At 45.6% G+C, this 20248-nt stretch overlaps 1 protein-coding gene across 2 annotated transcripts in view; it reads right to left on the bottom strand.

Moving 5' to 3' along the window:
• LOC8040038 (neural-cadherin) overlaps positions 1–2385 on the bottom strand; it is a 45202-nt gene extending 42817 nt beyond the window's left edge. For both annotated transcript variants that reach the window (XM_042287370.1, XM_042287369.1), the window contains exons 1-2: positions 2256–2385; positions 511–675 (exon numbers count right to left, since the gene is read on the bottom strand). In XM_042287370.1, the coding sequence (XP_042143304.1) occupies positions 511–516 (6 nt within the window). In that variant the 5' untranslated portion in view covers positions 517–675; positions 2256–2385. The remainder of the gene's footprint in view (positions 1–510; positions 676–2255) is intronic.
• Positions 2386–20248: the final 17863 nt, after the last annotated feature.

Genomic DNA, 20248 nt, shown 5'->3' with positions numbered 1-20248 from the left:
GGACCTTTCTACACTCCTCGTTTGTCGTAGCCTCATCCCACTAGCCTTTTCTAGTATGCGCCGTTTTTTTCCGCCACTTGGTGGCGGGTATGTCGACAAGTCATTTCTCGTTTCCGTACTTTCTAAACTGCATTTGTTTCTTTTCTGATCTAAAATAGTGAACAAAAACTACTTTCATACATAATTGAAACGGTTCGCGACACTTATATTTTGTATCTCGACTAAAAAAAAGCTCTTAGCGGCTTTGACCAGTGGCAAGCCCAGGACCAAAGACGTCACATTTTGCGCGCTTTCGGTACCGCGGGTCGCCCTCGTCGGTGGAGGAGGTTTCCGCGTCGTCCGGTTAAAATATGACGCACTGATATTTAGTTATTCTCTCCGTGCCCGCTGGCTTGCCCCAACCCCAAGAGACGTGGAAACCGCAAAAAAGGTAGACGCTTAAATATGATTGCAGGGCCCCTTTAAGAGTTAGCATGTTTCTGCTGGCAACGACAGTGAATGTCTCCCTACCGTCATGATTCTCAGGGGCAAATTGTGGGACACCTCCTCCTTGATGGTGGTCTCGTACGAAGGGCGGTCGAAAACTGGCGGCAGGTCGTTGACATCCTTGATGTGGATTAGCACCGTCGTGCTCCCCTCGTGCAGCGTGTCCGACGCAACCAGCGTCAAGTTAAACTAGTGCCATCGCCACAAGGGAAGGGGAGGGACGAGAACAAAACAAAAGAAGAAAAAAAAAGTGCAAAACTTAGACTGGTGCCATCATGCAGTGCTCACTTTCAATACACTCAAATGAACTGCTGGTCTGATCAATGGGCATGTTTGTCCCTTGCCCTTCCAGGCATTCACCAATGGTCCTGGGTGTTATAGGGTTAACAACTTTTTCTTTTCTTAAAACAAATAACTTAACAATTCTCTTAAAACGGGGGTTTTGCAAGAGGCCTTACAGACAGGCAATTGTTTTTTCACTGAGAGCTTTTGGAGAGCACGCCAAATGGGAGCAAAGAGTAATCTCTTCACTAGTTCCCACAGGGTCCAAGAGAAAACATCCATTGTTACACCAGCTCAAATAACACATCCAAGCAGGACAAAAGAAAAACAAAGAAAAGATATTCCAGTGGTCAACACACGTCACAAAGAAAAGGAACAAGTAAACAATAAAACAAACAAAAAAGAGGGATGGTGCTGTGTCCTAGCAGGTGATCTTTTCAGACATCAACATGCATCCCTAGAAAAACTTCTTGGTATTGGGAACGAGGCCTTGCAGAAATGTGATTCAAGCCTGAAAGCAACAAAAGCCTTCAACACAACAAGGTGAAAAGTCACCAGAGAAAAAAAAAAAAAAAAGGGAACAAGTCGTCAGCACATTAACACGTGCATATGCAGCCAGAATGATGACACAGATGGTAACACCAAGGTTGACCTGTAAGATTTTCTGGGGGAGATTCCGGTCATTCTCTTCCGTAATCTGGGCCTCGTAGGTAGGCCGGTCGAAGATGGGAGCGTTGTCGTTGACGTCCTTGACTTTGATGAGCACTGTCGTGTGATTCTCGTTGAGGTTGTCTGATGCAACCAGGCGCAGTCGAAACTACAAGGAATGGCACGCACATCCACTGCCATGGAGGTGACAAGCTCGAGAAAAAAGAAAGTTACAAGTGGCAATGCAAAATGGAAACAAGGAAATGAGCCTGTCCATGTAGACCCCATTGTGAAAACCTTACAAGTTACAAACAGAATTAAGCCAAAAGGAAATAACAACCATACTTGCACATGAGTTAACGTGCTAAACCAATGAAGGGCATCTCGAATGCCTCAGTGAAGGAATGAGGATCAATTTAGAACCCTTGGGGACCTTAAATGTACCGTGTATGTCTCGGTTACGTGGTGCCTCATCAGCTTCCTCATCACCTTCCGTCAGATTCTGAGCACCTCGGTCAGGTTTAGAAACTCCCAACCAAGGATTCATAGGCTGGTACATTTATCTAGAAGCCAGCGTACTTGCATGTGAAATTAAAAAAATTTTTGTTGTAATTTGCCAATATTAGGAGCAACAGAGGCCGAATATGCTGACAGAAACTAACAGATTTGATCGAGACACTGCTCAAAATAAGCAAACTAGGTTATAATAAAGGTGTGGGCTACCCTTTTCCCAAGTGAAAATTTTGGAGTTGTCCTCCCACAGAATAAAACATATAAGAGAGGTCATAAATACCCCAAAAAAGGCAAAAGCAATTTAAAGATTGGGGGTCTTGTCCTACCTCTTTCCTGGTTTCGTAGTCCAATGGACCAGCCACGAAGATGGCTCCAGTCTCATTCTTTACTGCAAATGCACCTCCTATGTTGCCCTGGGTGATTTCATACCGTATCCTTGAAGCTGCAAGAACAGAACACAAAACAATTGGAAAAAGGCAACTTCAGTGGTGCCATTCATCTGAGGTACTAAAGGGCGGGGTGCACCGACTAAGATTAAAAGAGTTTGCATTTCGTCATTTTTACGTCGTTTATCGTGTCCCGGAGAATAGAAAAAACATTTTCATTAGGAAATGTTGCAATTCCCATACCTGCCAACCTAGCAACATAAGAATTCGGGAGACCGCCACGCGGGGGGGGGGGGGGGGGGGGGGGTGAAACATTATTATAATTTTTTTTGTTTGACAAGAAACCCCGTAAAGAGGCACTCTGTGCGAATCACACTGTTTTCGCAGTTGTTTTGGAGTAAACTGCCGGTGGTGCACTGCGCTTCTACGGCACGAGCATGGTTCTGATGCTTTCATGAAGCGATGCGTATCTTGATGTCAAGCTTGCTGCCGTGCGAAACGCTCACACATCACAGGCGCACATGGTACAGAATCCATACTTGTCAGCGTTCCGCGAAGCGACAAAGCACGGAAACTCAGTCGCGTATGATTTCAGAAATACTTGCAAGTACTTCTTGGGTATTGAAAGTGCCATCGACCGTTCAAACAGATCAGTGGTTCCAACTAAACTCGGGGAAACGCAAAGAGCAGTTCGGCGTTCCGCAACTCACTCGACGACCTGACAAAGCCAACTGAAGCCTAGCGCACCCATGGTCATATAATCCGTGTTCCAAAATGCGCTCTAACTTCAGGAGTAGAGGTTTCATACCTTGGCGTTTGAAAATCTACCCTCGTTTACCCTCGCTAGTGCTCCGAGTTGTCACGTGGTAACCCGCCGGAGTAACCTAAACATACTCGCGAGTAACTCGCAATGACACATGCGTCATGATTATAGCAATAAGGCGACATAAAAAAAATAAAAAAACAGTTGCGGATACTTTTTGGGAGATTGAGGTTGCGTCCGTACAATTGGGAGATGTGATCAAAATTCGGGAGGCTCCCGGACAATTCGGAAGAGTTGGCAGGCATGAATTCTGCTGCATAATTGTAAAGCAAAAGTCAAGCTTTTTTCCCCACCTGCAGCCGCGAGTGGCAGCCGAAGGAACTACGGCGAGAAGCTTACGTGACCTCGCTCAGCTCTAAGCTACAGCGTAACGCCCGCTAATGTCAGCAGAGAGAGGGAGAGGAAGCGTCCTCGGAGAGAGCACATGGGAACCTACACGGCACCCTGAATTACGTCACTAGCAGTGTGACCAGGTGTGACCCTGAAGACTGGGAGTGAGTTGAGAGGTGCCAAAAATGACAATATTTGTCTTTCTTTTTTTTTTTTTCTTTTTTGCACAACAACTGGGAGATGCAGGCGAAATCGGTTTTCTGTTCTTTACTTCAGAAGTGTCAGAGGGCAACTTCCACAAATTTTTGACCGAAGTCCGGAAATTGTTGCACCCCCCATTTAAACCAGAACGACTTCTGGAATGCCCTCATTCCCATTTGTCCTACCAAGGATACTACTCACTTAAGGCTTGTGCATTGGCACGATCTACAAAAGCAGAATGCCTTCTTTGCTTTCCCACTCCCTGAGCAACCATTCACTAGCATTCATGGTACACCAGACAATGTAATTAACCTCAAACACTCAAACAGCTGTTTAGCTGAGCTTAAAGGGGCACCAAACCACTTTTTGCAATTAGTATCTATTTCTAGTCATAACTCAATCTATGGGCTCTAAGCATCCTAAAAAAAACCAATCATTACATTCATGCGTGGCCAATTTCTCTTTGACAAAAGGTATCAAAAGATTGACACCACATGGCACCAACTGACAAGGAAGGCCAGAGCCCTGCCTTTCCTCATGCGACAGCACCCTCTCGTCTGTGACAGTACCAAGGTAATCAATCAATCTTTTGACACCGATCTTAACAGAGAAATTGGCCATGCATTAATGTAATGTTTTTTTTTTAGGATGCTTAGAGCCCATAGATTGAGTTATGACCATAAATGTACTATTGCAGAAAGTGACTTGTGCCCCTTTAAAGGGAAGACTTGGCCGTCAGAAAAACAGATATCACAATTTTGTTTCAATGTGACGCGCTGGAGAGCCATAAGAGCAATTTCAAAATAGGGCTGAAGCCCCGCCTCCGTAGCCTTGAGCAGCCAAACGATCCGTCGATAACGTCACATACAGCGACTGTCTTTCGCGTTTTCTCGCATTTAACAATACTTGCGGAGCAAATGGTTTGGGTATTTGGGTTCACGGGGTAAAAATATACTAGAATTCACTTCTAACTCATTTTTTTCAAGAAGCTCCGTAGCTTCCCTTTAAGACCAGACAGGGGAAATAAAAATTTACGGCAAAGGCCACCTTTTTGGTTTTTGAGTTCCTATTGTAGCTACCACCTTTTCCGATTTATGGAAGGCATAGCGTCAGCAAACGACAGGTTTAGGGAGGAAGAAAAAAATTAACCAAATAGTGGTCTACTGATATAATTTTAAAGTAATAATTTGAAATATTGAATTGATTGTACTGTCCCAAGTTATAAAGCTTGCAATAAATATGTAAAACCTTAATTCAGTTAAAAATAAAGGCTTTGTCATTTCATCATGTATTTCAATGACAACCTCACTTAAAGGGGCCCTGAAAAGAAAAAAGAATGTTTCGTTTAAACAGTCTGATTGGGACACGCGTGTTAAGAAATAAATTTTAAGCGAAAATTATTTTTTAGAGCAATATTGACGGTGCAAGATTTATTTTAAATTTTGCGCACAAAGTCCATGACATCACAAAATGGTCATACACTCTTTCTACCTCAACGAAATGGCCAAGCCAATCCACCTCTCCACCACACGGCCGAAATGCCGAGAGAGAAAACAAGTGCAAAGGAGGCGACTACCGACTAAATCGCGTCTTGCGCCATCAATATTGCTCTAAAAAAACTGTTTTTGCACAAAATTAATTTCAACATGCATGTTTCAACCAGATTGTTTAAAAAAATCTTTTCAGGTTTTTTTTTTTTAATACAGCTTTTTAATATTGGGTAATTATTATTTCTTAAATGAAAAACCTAGCTGAACTCGTTAAATTAAGGGGGACACTACCTAAAAATTATAGTTTTCCTTTTCAAAGATGCTGTCAAAAAGATTTATCCCTACAAGTATTTACTGTGAAATAAATTACATTTTAAGTGCAAGTGGCCAAATATGCTTGCCAAAGAGGTGCACAGTTGCGTAAACTTGACGTTTTCAGAGTGCCTTTAGTGAGAGGCACTTCTCAGAGGAAAGGGTGTTTTGGCATCTAATTTTGTGTGCAGCTTCTTGTATCCTTCAATGCCCAATACTCCGTTTCATACTTAGTATGCCACGCTGTCAAAGCTACTGGCTCGAGCGCGTAATTCATCTGCGGTTTCATTTGTGCGAGAATGCGTGCAGATGCGTCAAGGAGATCAAGCCCCATGCTTGTGCCAGCAGCTTTGACAGCGTTGTACGTTAAGTATGAAACGGAGCATAGTGTGGAAGGAATTCCCCAAGGTAGGGTTTGCCTCCCGCATGACTGAAGAGTTTGCTGCGACTATTGGGGTGCGACAGTTCAAGCTGGGGTTTTGAGCAAGATCTTTTGGAGATGGATATCCAGTCACAAAGTCACCAGATAGTCATGTATTGTGAATGTCATTGAAATCTGTAATGTCTTCATTCAAGTGAAGGGATAATCTATGCACCTATAACATATTAGATAAAGTCACAAGTATTATCTGAAGTGACACTGTTTAAATCTTCAAATTAGTTTTTCCTCTGTTTTATGTTTTCACCATTTCTTCCTTGCCCTAAAACTATAGTTCAATGAGTGAAGTGCCATCATACCAAGCTTAAACCAAAATGAAGCCATTCCTTAAAGTTTATTTTTACGCTAAACAGGGGGTGACCATAAACCTGCATAGAACACGGGCCAGAAGTGATGCAGAAAGAAAATCTCTGCTACTCTTCAGTTCAGAGCTCTCCTTTCAAAACACAAGTGTCTTTCTTCCCGATTTTTAAACAATGGGGAAGAAATGCTGCCAACATCAGTAATATGGAAAGTGTCTCATGTCTACACGAGCAAAACGAATGCAGTGGAGGTGTAACCAATGAAAAAGCTCAAAGCTGCACTCAGTGAGAGGTAACATTTCCATAGTATGCTTATCTTTATAAAATTATATTTTCCCCAAGTAAACGAGTTTTTTTCCCCTTGCACTTCGCAACAATGCACATTTTATTGAAACTGAGACAAGGCTTCATTGAGACAAAATGACCGGGCAACAGAAGTAAATCTCTAGAACGAGACCCTCCCGACCAAAACGGAATATCTTGTCACCCTAGTTAAATATGACACTCAAATTATTTGAAACCTACTATTGATAAGTCTAATCCAGCGGTCTCAAACTCATTCGAGTGTAAGGGCCAGATAGCACAACCCAGAAACGTCAAGAACCAACTTCGGGACAAAAAAAAGAAAGAAAAACAAACAAACAAGCTGCAGTAGTGTTCTGCATTGCAAAGCAGCCAACTGTCCCAGCGACACCCTATTGATTTTCTAGGGGAGCCTTGTGCTTTCTGCTTTTTGTAAGCTCACCATTTTCCCATCTTTAGCTTTCATTCGCATATACGACTACTTTGGGCCCACACCTACCTCATGTTATAACACAATTTAAAATGCCAACATACTGGCAGTTTTCAATAGAATGAGAACAAGCACACAGTCCTTGCCCTGCCACAGAATGGCTCAAGAGTCATACACAATATCTCTTCATATGGCAGTTTTTGCTTTTCTGACGATTTTTATAGCAGCATGATAAGAAAATACCTGTATTTTAGAGGCATTTTCTGATGGCCAGAACCCCCGAGCTCATGGCTTTATCTTTGGCTGTGGCTCCTGCTGAGCGAAAGTCAGCGCAGCCGAGGTGCCTTTCTGAATAAACAGCTCGTGGTATTGTCGTTTCGGTTGATTTACATAAGAAAAGGTTGAGAAGTAAATATTTAGAGAAAGCATTACTCAGCCCAAAAGAAAACAGAATAGGGCACAATGAATGAACCAAGTTATATGAGCAGAGCTCCTATTCGAGCTCAAATGAATCGACGGTATAAAACTTACTTATGGCGCATGTGTAGTACTTGAGGCATGAGAATGGGGGCTCGCAGCCACACAATGTTTGCGGGCCGCGTGTTTGAGACCCTAGTCTAATCACACAATGTTATTTTGAAGCAATTCAAATTGTGGCATTTTAGTGCACCCTTTTGTACTGGCATTTCTTTTTTGCATTGGCACTACTGCCAATTACACAGCGCACAATGAGCACACTGTGTACACAAACTACAACATACCCCCTGCACTGAACTCACAACTCAGTGTGGTGTGTATGTTGTGTTTTGTGTGTGTGCTAATTGTGTGCTGTGAAGTCAGGAACATGTTAAACCAACTCGCCCAGGCTGGAGTTTTGGCACTACTACCGTAAAATTCCGTAAATACGCCCACCCAAAATGAAGGGAAAAAAAAAAAAATAGAAAAAAAACATGGGCTGGGCTATCTTTGGGGATACCACAGCAAAAGTTTATAAAAAATTAATGATAAACACCTGGGCATCGGCTATAGACCACGTGTCACGGGAACAGATACCGCAGATCGCGGGAGCAGAAAATTCAAGTTTTATGGTGGAATAAACACGTGGCTACCCGCTAGAAACTTGCCTGACACAAGAACCGATATCGCGCATGAAGATCTTGAAGAAAAACACCGGAATCCACTATTCACTTGCTTGTCAGACGTACCGGTACAACGGATTGTGCGGTTGATGCGATTCTGTCGTACATCGCGTGATATCCGATAGGAATCATAGGTGGGTGATGTTTCGATATTTAGCCAGAAAAATGAGATGGGCGATCTCTCGGGGAAGGGCGTCCTTTCAAATTTTACAGTAGTCGCATAAATTTTTTTTTCTTCACAAATGAAGATGTACTTCAGCTTGAAATTGACCTTTTGGATTGAAAAAAACATTATATTCGCACAGAGTTTCACTCTGTTGGGCAATTTATAGCTTTCAAAGTAGATGCTCCACGCGCGTGATGCTCACTTCGCATACCGGTCGCTCTGGCGGTAGTGCAAATGGGAGCACTGGCTCTTCTGATTCAGTCTTTGAACGACTTTTGGAATTAAATTCAAAGGATGAGAGCTTATTATACAATGGAGAAGATCTGTAAAGTACCTCTGGTTTGGAATCTGAAGCCACTTAGAATGTCGTGGAAGTGGATGTGCCAAAATAAAACCGAATGCAAGAAAGGTGACAACTTTTCGCCTCCAATATATTCATTTCATGCTTCTAAACCTAAACAGGTTGTAAGCACAGGTACATAATCCCGCTAGATAATTTTAAAAAATCTGTGCATTGACCCTCTCTTTATACTATTCCTTTGAAAACAAAGCCTGACCACTGGGAAACATAATTTGGGAGAAAAGATTCGACTGTCAAAAGGTTAATTTCGCTCAGGCCACTAAAGCAGCAAGACATTTCTAGGAAGACAAATTCAAAAATTCCAATGCGAAAAAGAGCGTGGAGCCTCAAACCGACGCAGACATCACATTCCAGTTTTTTGTTGATGCGGGGCGCAGTGCATCTTGCCCACACCCCACCGCATATGTCGGGTGTGGGACCTTTCTGAGCGCCCCTAGCGGCGCCTGTGGCTTGCCGCTAGGGGAGCTCCAGCTTGTGTATACACGGACAACAGATGCACCTTCCACTGCGTCGCGACAGAAACGTGTTCCACTGGCGGCAGTAAGCGCCTTAAACCGTAAACTACGTTATTGAAAAAAAAAAAAAAATTGACGGGTGGGAATTGTTTGAGGCTGAAATTAATTAAACCTCGAGGAACTAAAGTTTGCGGACCCCTATACTAACGCAACCTCAGAGAAAGCGTTCGAATTGTTAAGATGCCTAAGTCAACCTTCCGCGAAATCTGCGGCCCTCTTCCAACTTAAACCATCAATTAAATAAGAAAAAAAAAAAGAAAAAAAAAAAAAAGACGCCAGCAGCGGTTTCGCAAAAGGCACAAAAGGAAATGCCCAAAGCGACGGTAAGCCTAGGGGCGGACGCGGCTTTTTGGAACGGTGTCGCAAGACCACCGCGCATTCACAAACGAAGAAAGTACGCTCCTAGAAGGAACCGCTAAGCGCGTAACCTCGAAAACAAAACCCCTCTTCGAGTCGAACACACAGCATTGTTCCACATACCCCTTACTTCAATTCGCTTCTCGGTCCCTCTTTGCTTTTTGCTGAGTTTTTCAATACCGTCTTCCATGCACGTACGGATATTCCCAGCTGAACCTTTCTGAACCACTGCAGACCCATTGAACAAAATACATCAAAACGGAATTTAAAAAAAAAAGAAAAAAAAGCGTTCTGAAGGAAACGCAGGAACGCTCCGATTCTCCCACTCCGCAGAGATCGACAGGACGTGTTCAAAAGCCTAAATAGGACGCGCACGTTCGAAGAGGCTTCGCTTAAAATATACGTAGAAAAGAGGACAGCTCTATATCGAGCTCACTTGGCTCCGAAACGAACCTTTTAACAGACAAGAGACGGAGACAATAACGAAGCCGCCGTCTCACATCCGACTCACTTACTGCTACGCGTAAAAAACAGACAACGAACAGTACAGTTGTTTAGAGACGAGTGCTTGCGAACTGACTGGAACGAACCGTCTCCGCTCGGACAATAAATCTGCCCACTTCTCTCGCACCTTCCGACCTAAATAAAAAGAGAGAGGGCAGAACAACTTCCAAATAATAATAATAATAAAAAAAAGAAGAGGAAATCCGCGCGTCAATGAACGAAACCAACGGCTCTCAAGTCACGTCAAACTGCTTTCCCCACCCATCTCATCCAAACTGCTTTAAAAATCGCGCAAAGCCAAAGAAAACGACACGAAGCAAGACGCAGCTCTACTTTTAAATCCCCTTAGAAAGCAGCTCTGCCTCACTTTCGTATACACAAACACATACGCAATGACGTTTATCAAATAAATGCCAAATCAACTCATAAAAAAACAAAAAACAAAAAAAAATAAAAAAATAAAAACACGAAACATTGTTACGCAATGAGTCAATGACTAAAACCAAGTGCAGGGGGTCTATGTTCGACAAATGTTTCGTTTCTCCTAAAAAGAAACGGAAATGACGATATCGCGTCTGATTGGCTAGAGGCTGAAATGACGAAAGAGCGAACTTTCGTCATTTGAGCCTTTTTGTGAGTCGACGCTCTCCATCCTTTTTCGCAGAAAGTAGTAGTTAGGTTGATTATCTATTTGTGAGTCAAGTCTTGAAAAGATCAGGTTGTGGCGGTTTTGTTTAGTGTGACCTTCTTGAGCTTCTCGTCTAAACCAAACGTACCACTGTGTGTGTGCGTGTGGTGGGGGTTCAAAAGCATTGTTCATACGCCGCGCGAAGTAGCTCTTACAAGATCTGGTTGTTTGTTGGAAGCAAAAGCGATGCTTTTGGCGTTTGAAACGTGTACATCTTGAAAACGTATATCTAATCTAAAATGCACCCACATATATCTTAAAGGGGTACTACAACGAACTTCGGCGCTTATTTTTTATTTTTTTTTGGTCTAAACGTGTTCAAAGGAGCAGTATCACATTGGACACACCAATATACTGTTAAAAAAGACACGAAAAGGAATGTTAAAAGAAATTAACCGATTAGCAAAGAGCACCTGGTGGATGTGGCTAACGCCTCGTTTGTAACGATAACTGTCGCGCCTCCGGCCACGACGAGAGAAGAGCTGAAGGAGGAACTTCCCTCTCCCCGAGACTCTCTTTTGTGCGCCCAGATGTCGCTATTGTCTCTCTACAAGATTATAGGAGATTAACCCGTCACTCAAAATTCGTACAAAGGCAGCTTGGAGGTTACTTGCAGCGGCCCGATCGCAGGTGTGCTTCAGCTGCTTTCAGAGGATGCTACGAGCCACCGAGCCTATCCAAGGCCGCGAAAATGTCACGTGATCTTGGAGAACGGGCACAGCGACGCGGGTCAAATCAAATTTGGGGGTTTTACGTGCCAAACCTACGACGGGCATCTGGCACGCCCCAGCGGAGGACTGAGGATTAATTTCGACCACCTGGGGATCTTTTGACGTGCAACCGAAAGCTCGGTTACACGGCGCCTTCTCCGCAATAAGCCTCCGTCAGATTGCGGGCACCTCGGTCGGGATTCGAACCCGCCACCTGGGGATCCGTAGGCCGGCGCTCTCGCCTCGGAGCCACCGAGGCGGCTCACAGCGACGCGGGGAAAGCGTATCACGGGTAGCCCGTGATACGCTTTTCACACAGCGGGATTGACTGAGGTAGCTCGCAGCGTCCGCTGCGTCCGGACACAAGGTCCCGAGACAAACTACGTCACGATTGCGGCGGATGTGACGTGCTCTCCGCAACGTGGACTGTTTATAACGAAAAAAAAAAAAAAAGCCATCAGCCTCAAAATACAAACGTGCCATTAGGGAGTTTTCGTGGACCGTTTTCGCCGTTCCGCAGGGCCCTCCGCAAGCCGCTACGATAGCGGGAACTCCACAGTCAAGGCTATCGGCGCGCAAGCGCAGTAGCAACTTCTTCGTTGCGGAAGGCTTAGCGGAGGGGGCAACGCGGTCTACGAAAACTCCCTATTGTCATTTACGGATATTGTGGATCATATTCGACCTATTTCTGAACACTTTTTTTTTTACTACGGTTCTTGAGGTGAAAACGAATGCTCGTTTTCACGAGCATTCGCTAGAAGGTCAGTAATGACCTTCTATGCAGGTCATTAGTATAAAGCGGAAGGTGCTTGTGCTTCGTAGGTCGTCACTTTGTTTTGTAATGTGGGTGACGGGTGTGTGTGCGACCTAGAAAAACAGGATGATCGGCAGTTCTGTGGAGGTTGTGGTTCTGTTATACAAGGAGGGTGTTTGAATAAAACTATCAGCTGAGTTACAAACGTCGTCTGTCCCCGTTACTTTCTCTTCCATTATAACTACTTCTGGACCAGTCTCGGGTTAAAATCATCGTGGGAGACACTTGTGGCCTTTTGCGCCGCCGCCTTTAAATGGAGAGAAATTAAGTGAGCGCATGAAGGGAAGGGCCGCGGAGCCAACAGCGGCCAGACGCGGGTGGGTCCCCATCACTTACGAGCCCCTGATTAACCGCCCCGGGGATCCATAAGGCACCCTTGTAGCTCTCACGCGCGCTCGCCAAGACGCGCATTTCACGTACGTTCATTTCCCCATCTGAAGCCGTACATCTCGCCCAAAGCAACGAACAGAAACGCGCAAAAGATACGGATCGCCACTGGCGTAAAAAAGGAAAAAAATTAAATTACTACAGTTTCAATTTCTCTGAACCATTAAGACTATCCCCCCCTCCCCTCCCTCCCTCCCCCTCCTTCCCTCCATTTTCGGCTGCTCTCTGGAATCGTTTCACTTCTTTTTTGTTCCCTTTCATTTTCCCTTGACGAAGATTCGCTCACATTTCAACTCGACGTAAAATACTTGCCGCACGCGCAAGGCCTTAGAAGTCATATATATATATATATATATATATATATATATATATATATGCACACCACAAATATGCCATCATTCATAGAGCGACGAGCAAGCACTACCCTTCTTTCATTGTTCCTCTTGGTTTAAAAAAACAAAGAAATAAAAAACGTACCGCGCGTGTACGGAGAGGGCTGTTGGAGAAAGGGTTTAAATGCGGGAAGGCAAGACGAACAAACTGTCTGCTTTCGCAACACCGACCGCAAGAACCAAGCAGAAGAAACCTCGAAACGACAATAGTATTTCATCCGCCTCTCTCCGTGCGTCCCGCGATCTTCCAAACGGATGGTTCTCCCAACGAGGTTTACATAAGCATTTTTACAGTGTCATCATTACCGCTGCTTACGCTTAGTGCCTCCTTTTTTCTTTTTTTCCCCACTCTCGCTAAGAAAAACTGGCGACTTTTATAACGGCGGACTGGCTAAAATCAAACCATCGAGCAAACGACGCCAAGGAAGTCGAAAAAAAAAAAAAAGACAAAAAGAACGGAGTAAATATATAATAGCCACGCCAAGCACCATTTTCTTCGGTCATTTCTTGTTCGCCTCGGCAGACCCGACATTAAAATAAAAGCACGAAAAGACTAAGAAGGAAAAAAAAAAAAAAGAGGGGGGGGGGGGGGCAAAAATATGAAAGGGACAATCAATGACGGCTGCAGAAATTGCGAAGGGGCCCAGTCACCAGAATGACCATATCAGTGTCGTAAACATAAAAAACTTGTCTGGGGATGGATGATACTGCTCAACCTTTCGGATAGGGTGGCGGATTACGTCACCAAGTTAGACCTCTCGCTTGTTAGTGAAACCTACTGAAGATAGACGGAACAACTCGCCTGTCTGAGAGACTCAACGTTCACACGGACAGGGGTCTTGTATACCGCCGTTCAGTTGTAACTTGTACCATAACGTCAGCAGCGAAATGCCCATCGTATGCTCGCGTATATTTTGATGACGAAGGTACCTATACTCCGTTTCACCTTCCGTCCGAGCACAGCGGACGCTAGGAGCCATCCCAGCCAATGCGGCGTTGAGGGAGTGTCATGCGACCTTGAGCTCCTTGTGTCGCCCCGCCCCACCGGCAGGTCACGCGACTTTCTCCCGGCGCTGGATCGGCTGGAATGGCTCGTGGCGTCCACTGCGCTCGGACTGAAGGTGGAACGGAGTATAGTCCTAGCGTGATGTCCGAACGCAAGTGGCCAGCTGTGCTAGAAGCATATTACAATGAGCAAGGTGGTAAAATGACGAGAGAAGAGGGGGAAAAAGAACATACATATTGTCAGAAAGGAGCAAGAAAGTCGTCAAGCCGAATATATGGGTTTGGAAGCTCTCCGAGAAGGACTGCTCCACGAGTAAGAAATGTCCAGCAAGCGAAGAAAGCGACGAGATACCGCGTCAGAAGCACGAAAAGACAAAGCGGACCTTTGAAGTCGGAGAAATGAACCAGCAACTACAATCGGAAAAAAATAAAACAAAATAAATCAATTTTAAACGTCAGGTCACGCGATGAAACAACAAAAACACATTCCAGAAAGTGCCGCGGGATCTGCGAAAAAAACACCACTCGGTGCAAAAGCAAGACGACGCATGTTGCTGGTACCTGTCAAACCTTGTTCCCGTATGCATTAAGCTTGTGTGCGTCCAAACCTTCAAAACTGTCAAAATTGCGAAAACAAAAAGAGACCGGGAAAACGAGGATTCTTTTGACCGCAGTGGACAATTTTTATTATTATTATTATTATTTCTATCCGTCGCCATACCTCTGTCCCTAAAGAAGCAGGTTTTCGCGAGCTGCTGGCACTACGAGCTACGAGAAAGCTAGACAAATAAACGCGGCATTAAAAGTACCCCAATTGAGACGGAGCGGCCGAATATCGAAGCTCGCTTACTTGTTCCCCCGCTTCCGCCCCTCTTCTTCCTCAAACAGCATGGCCATAAATTAATTAATGAGCGACGTCGGAAGAAAGCGAACGAAGGACGCCCGGAAGAGGCGGGGGATCGGACGGTCTGGGAAACGAGCCCGAGGAGCCCGGCCGCCCTCGGAAGGGTAGCAGCACGCAGGCAGCGACGAACCAAAGAAACGGAACGCCGAGGAAGAGAAAAACCCCAACAGGGAAAGGCGGCCCCCTCCAGGGACAGTGCGAGGAAAGAAAGCAGCAAAGGGAGACAACGAGGCCCACGGAGGTTTCGTTCCGGTAGCCTGCTAATTGGCATCGACCGGCACCCGGTCGCGCTGATTAAAAATTCTCGGCGCGCGCGCAGCAATTAATTATCCTTCGGGGAAGGAACTGACGGCTCAGCAAATGCAAGCACAGACAAAAAAAAAAAAAAAAATAATAATAATAAATTAACAGAAAAAGAAACAGCGAGCAGCTGTTTTCTAAACGGTCCTAAAAAAAAGAAAAAAAAACAAGACGGGGGGATTGTGACAAAGGTTTAGGCACAAGGAAAGCCACAGTGGTTTTGCTTCCACTGGTCAGTAGATAACCCTCACAGAGGTGAGAGCGTACACTTTTAACGAAGTAAACACGAAGAACTGCCACGCACTAGTAGACAACTAAAGACATTCGGACAAGAAAGCCAGAACCTATGTTGGGGAGAGCCCCGACTACTTTCAGTTTCGCTTCAAGCATCACGAAAGTATCGAAGAAACCTGCCCCACACTTAAAAAAAAAAAAAAAAAAAAAAAAAAAAAAAAACGCTCGAATCAACATTTGCCTTGTTCAATCCTGTCCTCTTGGGCGAAAACGACACGGGAAAAGCAGCCGGGCTTCCTTCCGACTCCCAAGATAACTGACGACGAAGCGAGTCGATCAACGAGTCCGAAGGGGTCGACAAATGGCGCCAGTTCTATCTCGCTCTCTTCGGAGCCTTGGGCGAAGCCCGGCGGAATCCAGACGCAGAGAGAAACCGCCTAGAGAGCCGGAAGGGAGTGTCAAATCCAGAGGTGGCCGCGGACCCGGCGGGCCTCATCCATCAGAGCGCCACGGGAGGACGTCGTCCAGGCCACTCCAGGAAACGTCCATCGACGCACCGGTTTCGCTCTTGGCGCTCGGCCCATTTCCAAGGGGCGCTCGGATTCCAGGCACAAACAAACTTCAAGCGCCGTCCGCGCCTAACGCGACAAAAAGTTTCAACGACGAGTAAAACAAAAACGGTTTGATCTGTCAGGCCGACAAGCACTCCGTGGATCATCCGAAGAAAAAGAAGTTGTAGCACGGTTTGGTGTTTTCGGTTTCGGTTCGAATTATTTAAAACCGATAAAGACCGATAAACGTATGCCGAATTTACTTTCCATTTTTTTTTTAACACAAAAAGCCGACTATAACAATGCTAATTAGCGATTTTTTTTTTTTTGGGGGGGGGGGGGGGGGTGTTGCTGTAATCGTTGTCATGTGACAGCGACGCACTTCATTATCGAGTTGTCAGCTTTCCTCGGAATCGCATTAGGAATGCCGCTGGGGAAGAGGGTTCAACATTAAGTTTTTTGGGGATTAAGGTTTTGTTCCCTTTCGTGATCGGCTTTCTGTGCCAAGTTCGCTGTCATTTGAGATGGGGTTTGGCATATTTGCATTGTTCGAAACTTCCTAGCTTCAACCAATGACGAGGATAAAGCAGTGCAACCAGAATTTAACGAGTACATGACGTATCGATCCTTTTTACAAGGGCGCCGCATCTTCAATTGTCGTCACTTTCAGTATGGGCGAAAACATCGTTTTGTCGTCGCCACGTCAATAAAGATATTAAGGACATAAGCGTAACCGCCACACATTCTCGTTTTGCCTCCCCTCTAAGTTTTTTTTTTACTAGTTATAGGCTGAAACGTTTTATTATTTTTTCGTCCTTCATACCGGATACGCCTATTAGGTGAGTGGGGACAAGAGTACACGAAAATGCTCGTTCGCCAGCTTTAGTCACTGAAGTACTTCGCCTCGACAGCTTGCCATTTTCGAGTTTTAATTAAATAGAAATACTGCATTAAAAAAAAAAAAAGAAGAAGAAACAGGTAAATTTCTATGTGTATAAATATGGTATAAAGATGGCCATATAAGCTATAACATAATTAGTAACAAAACAATTGTTTTAGATAAAAGAAATGTAGACCGAAGTCGAAAAAATAAATAAAAAAAAAGGGAAAGCCGTTTACAAATCCCTGTAACGCCGAATTGGAGCGCAGCTCTTGAGGAGGAGGAGTGAAGGGTACTGAGGGGAGGGTAGACCCCTCCCCCTTCTCCTCCTCCTCCCCTCATTCTTTAATATGCTCCGGGGGGGGGGGTGTCACGTGACTTCGGGGAGGGGGTCACGTGACCTCGGGGAGGCGTGACCTGGGGGTGACCTCAAGGCCACGTGACCCCAAAGGTGACCCCCACGTGACCTTGGGGGTCACGTGACCTGGAGGGGTCACGTGACCTCGGGGGGTCACGTGACCTCAGAGGGGTCACGTGACCTGGGGGTCACGTGGGGTCACGTGACCTTGAGATGACCTTGGAAGGGGACACGTGACCTTGGGGGTCACGTGACCTCGGGGGTCACGTGACCTTGGGGGTCACGTGACCTTGGGGAGGCGACCACGTGACCTCGGGGGTCACGTGACCTCAGAAGGGTCACGTGACTTGGGGGTCACGTGACCTTCAAAGGGTCACGTGGGGTCATCTTGGTGTCACGTGACCTTGAGATGACCTTGGAAGGGGTCACGTGACCTCGAGGGGTCACGTGACCTTCAGGGGGTCACGTGGGGTCACGTGACCTTGAGATGACCTTGGGAGGGGTCACGTGACCTTGGGGGTCACGTGACCTTGGGATGACCTTGGTTACGCCGACGGCGACGGCGACGCCGACGCCGACGGCGACGCCGCTCAAGCCGGGAACGGGCCCCTAAGAGCTGCGCTCTAAAACGCAGAACTCGCTGCTGAGAAGCCGGGCACCTTCCGCGACTACATTGCGACATAAATATTTGCAGTAGGAATGCTATACGGCGTCGTCATTGCAGTTTCAGATATTATTACTTGGCATTCAGACGCCATATCTCGTCTTTTTTGGTCGCAAGATCGACCAAGAGGGGTGTTATCAGCTCGGGAGTATGCAACACTGCAGGCATCTCACTCCGTTCACTGAACGAGATCATCGTTTCACCGGTGCCTCGTGAAAGTCACGCGAGCAAGAATGCAAGACCAACGAGGAAACAAACGTTCGCTAAGGCAGCATAAAAAAAAAAAAAAGGAACTTTTAGAACTTCGCACTTTGCTTACGAGGATATGCCGTACGGACAATTATTCTGTTCACTCCAGAAGAGATGCGCGCGCGATTTAATGAAGTCGCATCCGATGAAAAGTAGCACAGAATGACGTTTTATCATATGAAGGCAAAGGGGTCACAAAAAAGCATAGCAAGTATCTGTGGCAAGAAGGAAGGCCGCCCGAGCTTCACCATTGATTACAAAAACGGACTTTCGCCCATCTTTTAAAGGAAAGCGTTTAAAATAGCCTCCAATCCAGTTTGTCCTCACCTGCTTCTACCTTAAATGTTTGCTGGTGGGCAAACGTTCCTGAATTGTTAGGTCACGATTTTTTCCCACGTAGTTGGGCACAAAGCGAAAAGCCAATTTTTTTTTTCTCTATCAAAAATTGAATTACGGTTTTCGCTTTCTATGAAGACAGCACTTTTCCCTAAAGAATCCTCTGGGATTCGTGAGCTGGTACACGCTATTAAACCTCCATATTAAAAAAATAAAAATAGAGAGACCACCCGATAACTCTACGTCAGGAAGCACTCCATTAAAAAGAGAAAAGAGCTAACCAATGGGAAGGTAATTTAATCTCCAAAACAAAAGACCAGAGATAGAGGGAAATTTCCCTCGTATACTACCTAGATCGCGCCATAAAGGGCAATAAAACCCGTCCGAGAGAAATTAAGGAAAGACAAACACACGCGGAAAGAAAAAACAAAAAAGTCAATGGCAGATGGCGTATTTTTTTGTTTCCCTTTTCTTACCGCTTCAACCGTTCGTGCAGCATTCCCTTCCCCCTCTAAACCAATCTCCAGGACAACGAACACGTCAGATCGAAGCTGCAATTAATTCCAATCAACCCAGGAACACGAGGGCCAAGCGAAAGCCGAGAGCACAACGACAAACGAAAAAAATGAGTGCCTTTTTGTTCGATGGCTACAACGGGAGCATCAGGAAGAAAGAAAAGAAGAAACAGCTTCATCGCCCAACGGCGAGTGCGGATCTAAGCGGCACAGTAAAGGGCAAAGCGGCGCTGCAAGCCTTTTATCGGCGCTTAAGCAAGGTTACCACGGAGGGCGTCCGGAGTAAAATCACCAAGACGGAGCATACGCATCGATATTTCTTTGCAAATGGTAACTCGTACACGCGTGTCATGAACGAGTGACCAAATTGTCTAAACGAAATTTAAAAAAAAAGAAAAAAATTGCCCCTGTCATTTTGTTGCCTTTGGTCATTTCGCAAGGGCAGGCGAGTGACTTCGTTAACAAGTTCTCCCGACATGGACGATGGAGCGAGGAATCATCGAATCATACCAAACGTAGCGAAGTCACAAGTGTCAAGATCTCACCATTAATATATATACATGTTATTCACACATGTCCACGATAGGAACTACGCGATCAGGTTAAGGAAGGGAGGGTCAAACGCCTCCGATTTCCGACTTCGCCTAAAAGGAAAATTGAAGAGATAACCTGAGGACGAGAATTGCATCTCGACCAATGCAGATGGCTCTACATCGGAATGAAATGAATCAAGGACAAAGTTGGAGCAAAGCAGTAGCACAAAACGCAATAAACGGAAAAAGACGCCGAAAAAGAGAGAGAGAGAGAACGTACCACTCAAGCTGCGAAGCAGGGCAACGAGCGCGAAGAGTCAAGCGCAAAGGAAAGTATCAAACAGGCCGGCCATCCATCTTGGGGTTCGTGGCCCGGTTCCCCGACATCGCCAGACGGATGTGTACACCAGGCGCGTTTCACTTGGCTTTCTCCCCTCGGCCCATTCATCCCGAGCCCCTCCCACACGCTCACTTCCCCCGCAGACAACATGTATCCTGAGCCATTTTCCCAAACCTCTCCCAAACACCACACACACACCACACACACACCGCCCTTCCGCCGCTTCCCCTCCCCAATCCCGAATAAAAACAGTCCTGATCATTTTTCTTTTTTTGTCTTCGAAGATGGGGGTTTTCAGCTGGTCTCTCTCCCTATCTCTCGTTTTTGTACCCTTCCGCCTTATCTAAAGTCCAAACACACACAATAGCTCCACGAAAACGAAGCCGGACGGTTCACATGAA

Source organism: Ixodes scapularis, unplaced genomic scaffold, assembly GCF_016920785.2.
Source record: "Ixodes scapularis isolate PalLabHiFi unplaced genomic scaffold, ASM1692078v2 PGA_scaffold9__187_contigs__length_104089568, whole genome shotgun sequence".
NCBI lineage: Eukaryota > Metazoa > Arthropoda > Arachnida > Ixodida > Ixodidae > Ixodes > Ixodes scapularis.
Note: the sequence above shows the minus strand (reverse complement) of the source record. Positions and strands in the feature narration are given on the sequence as shown.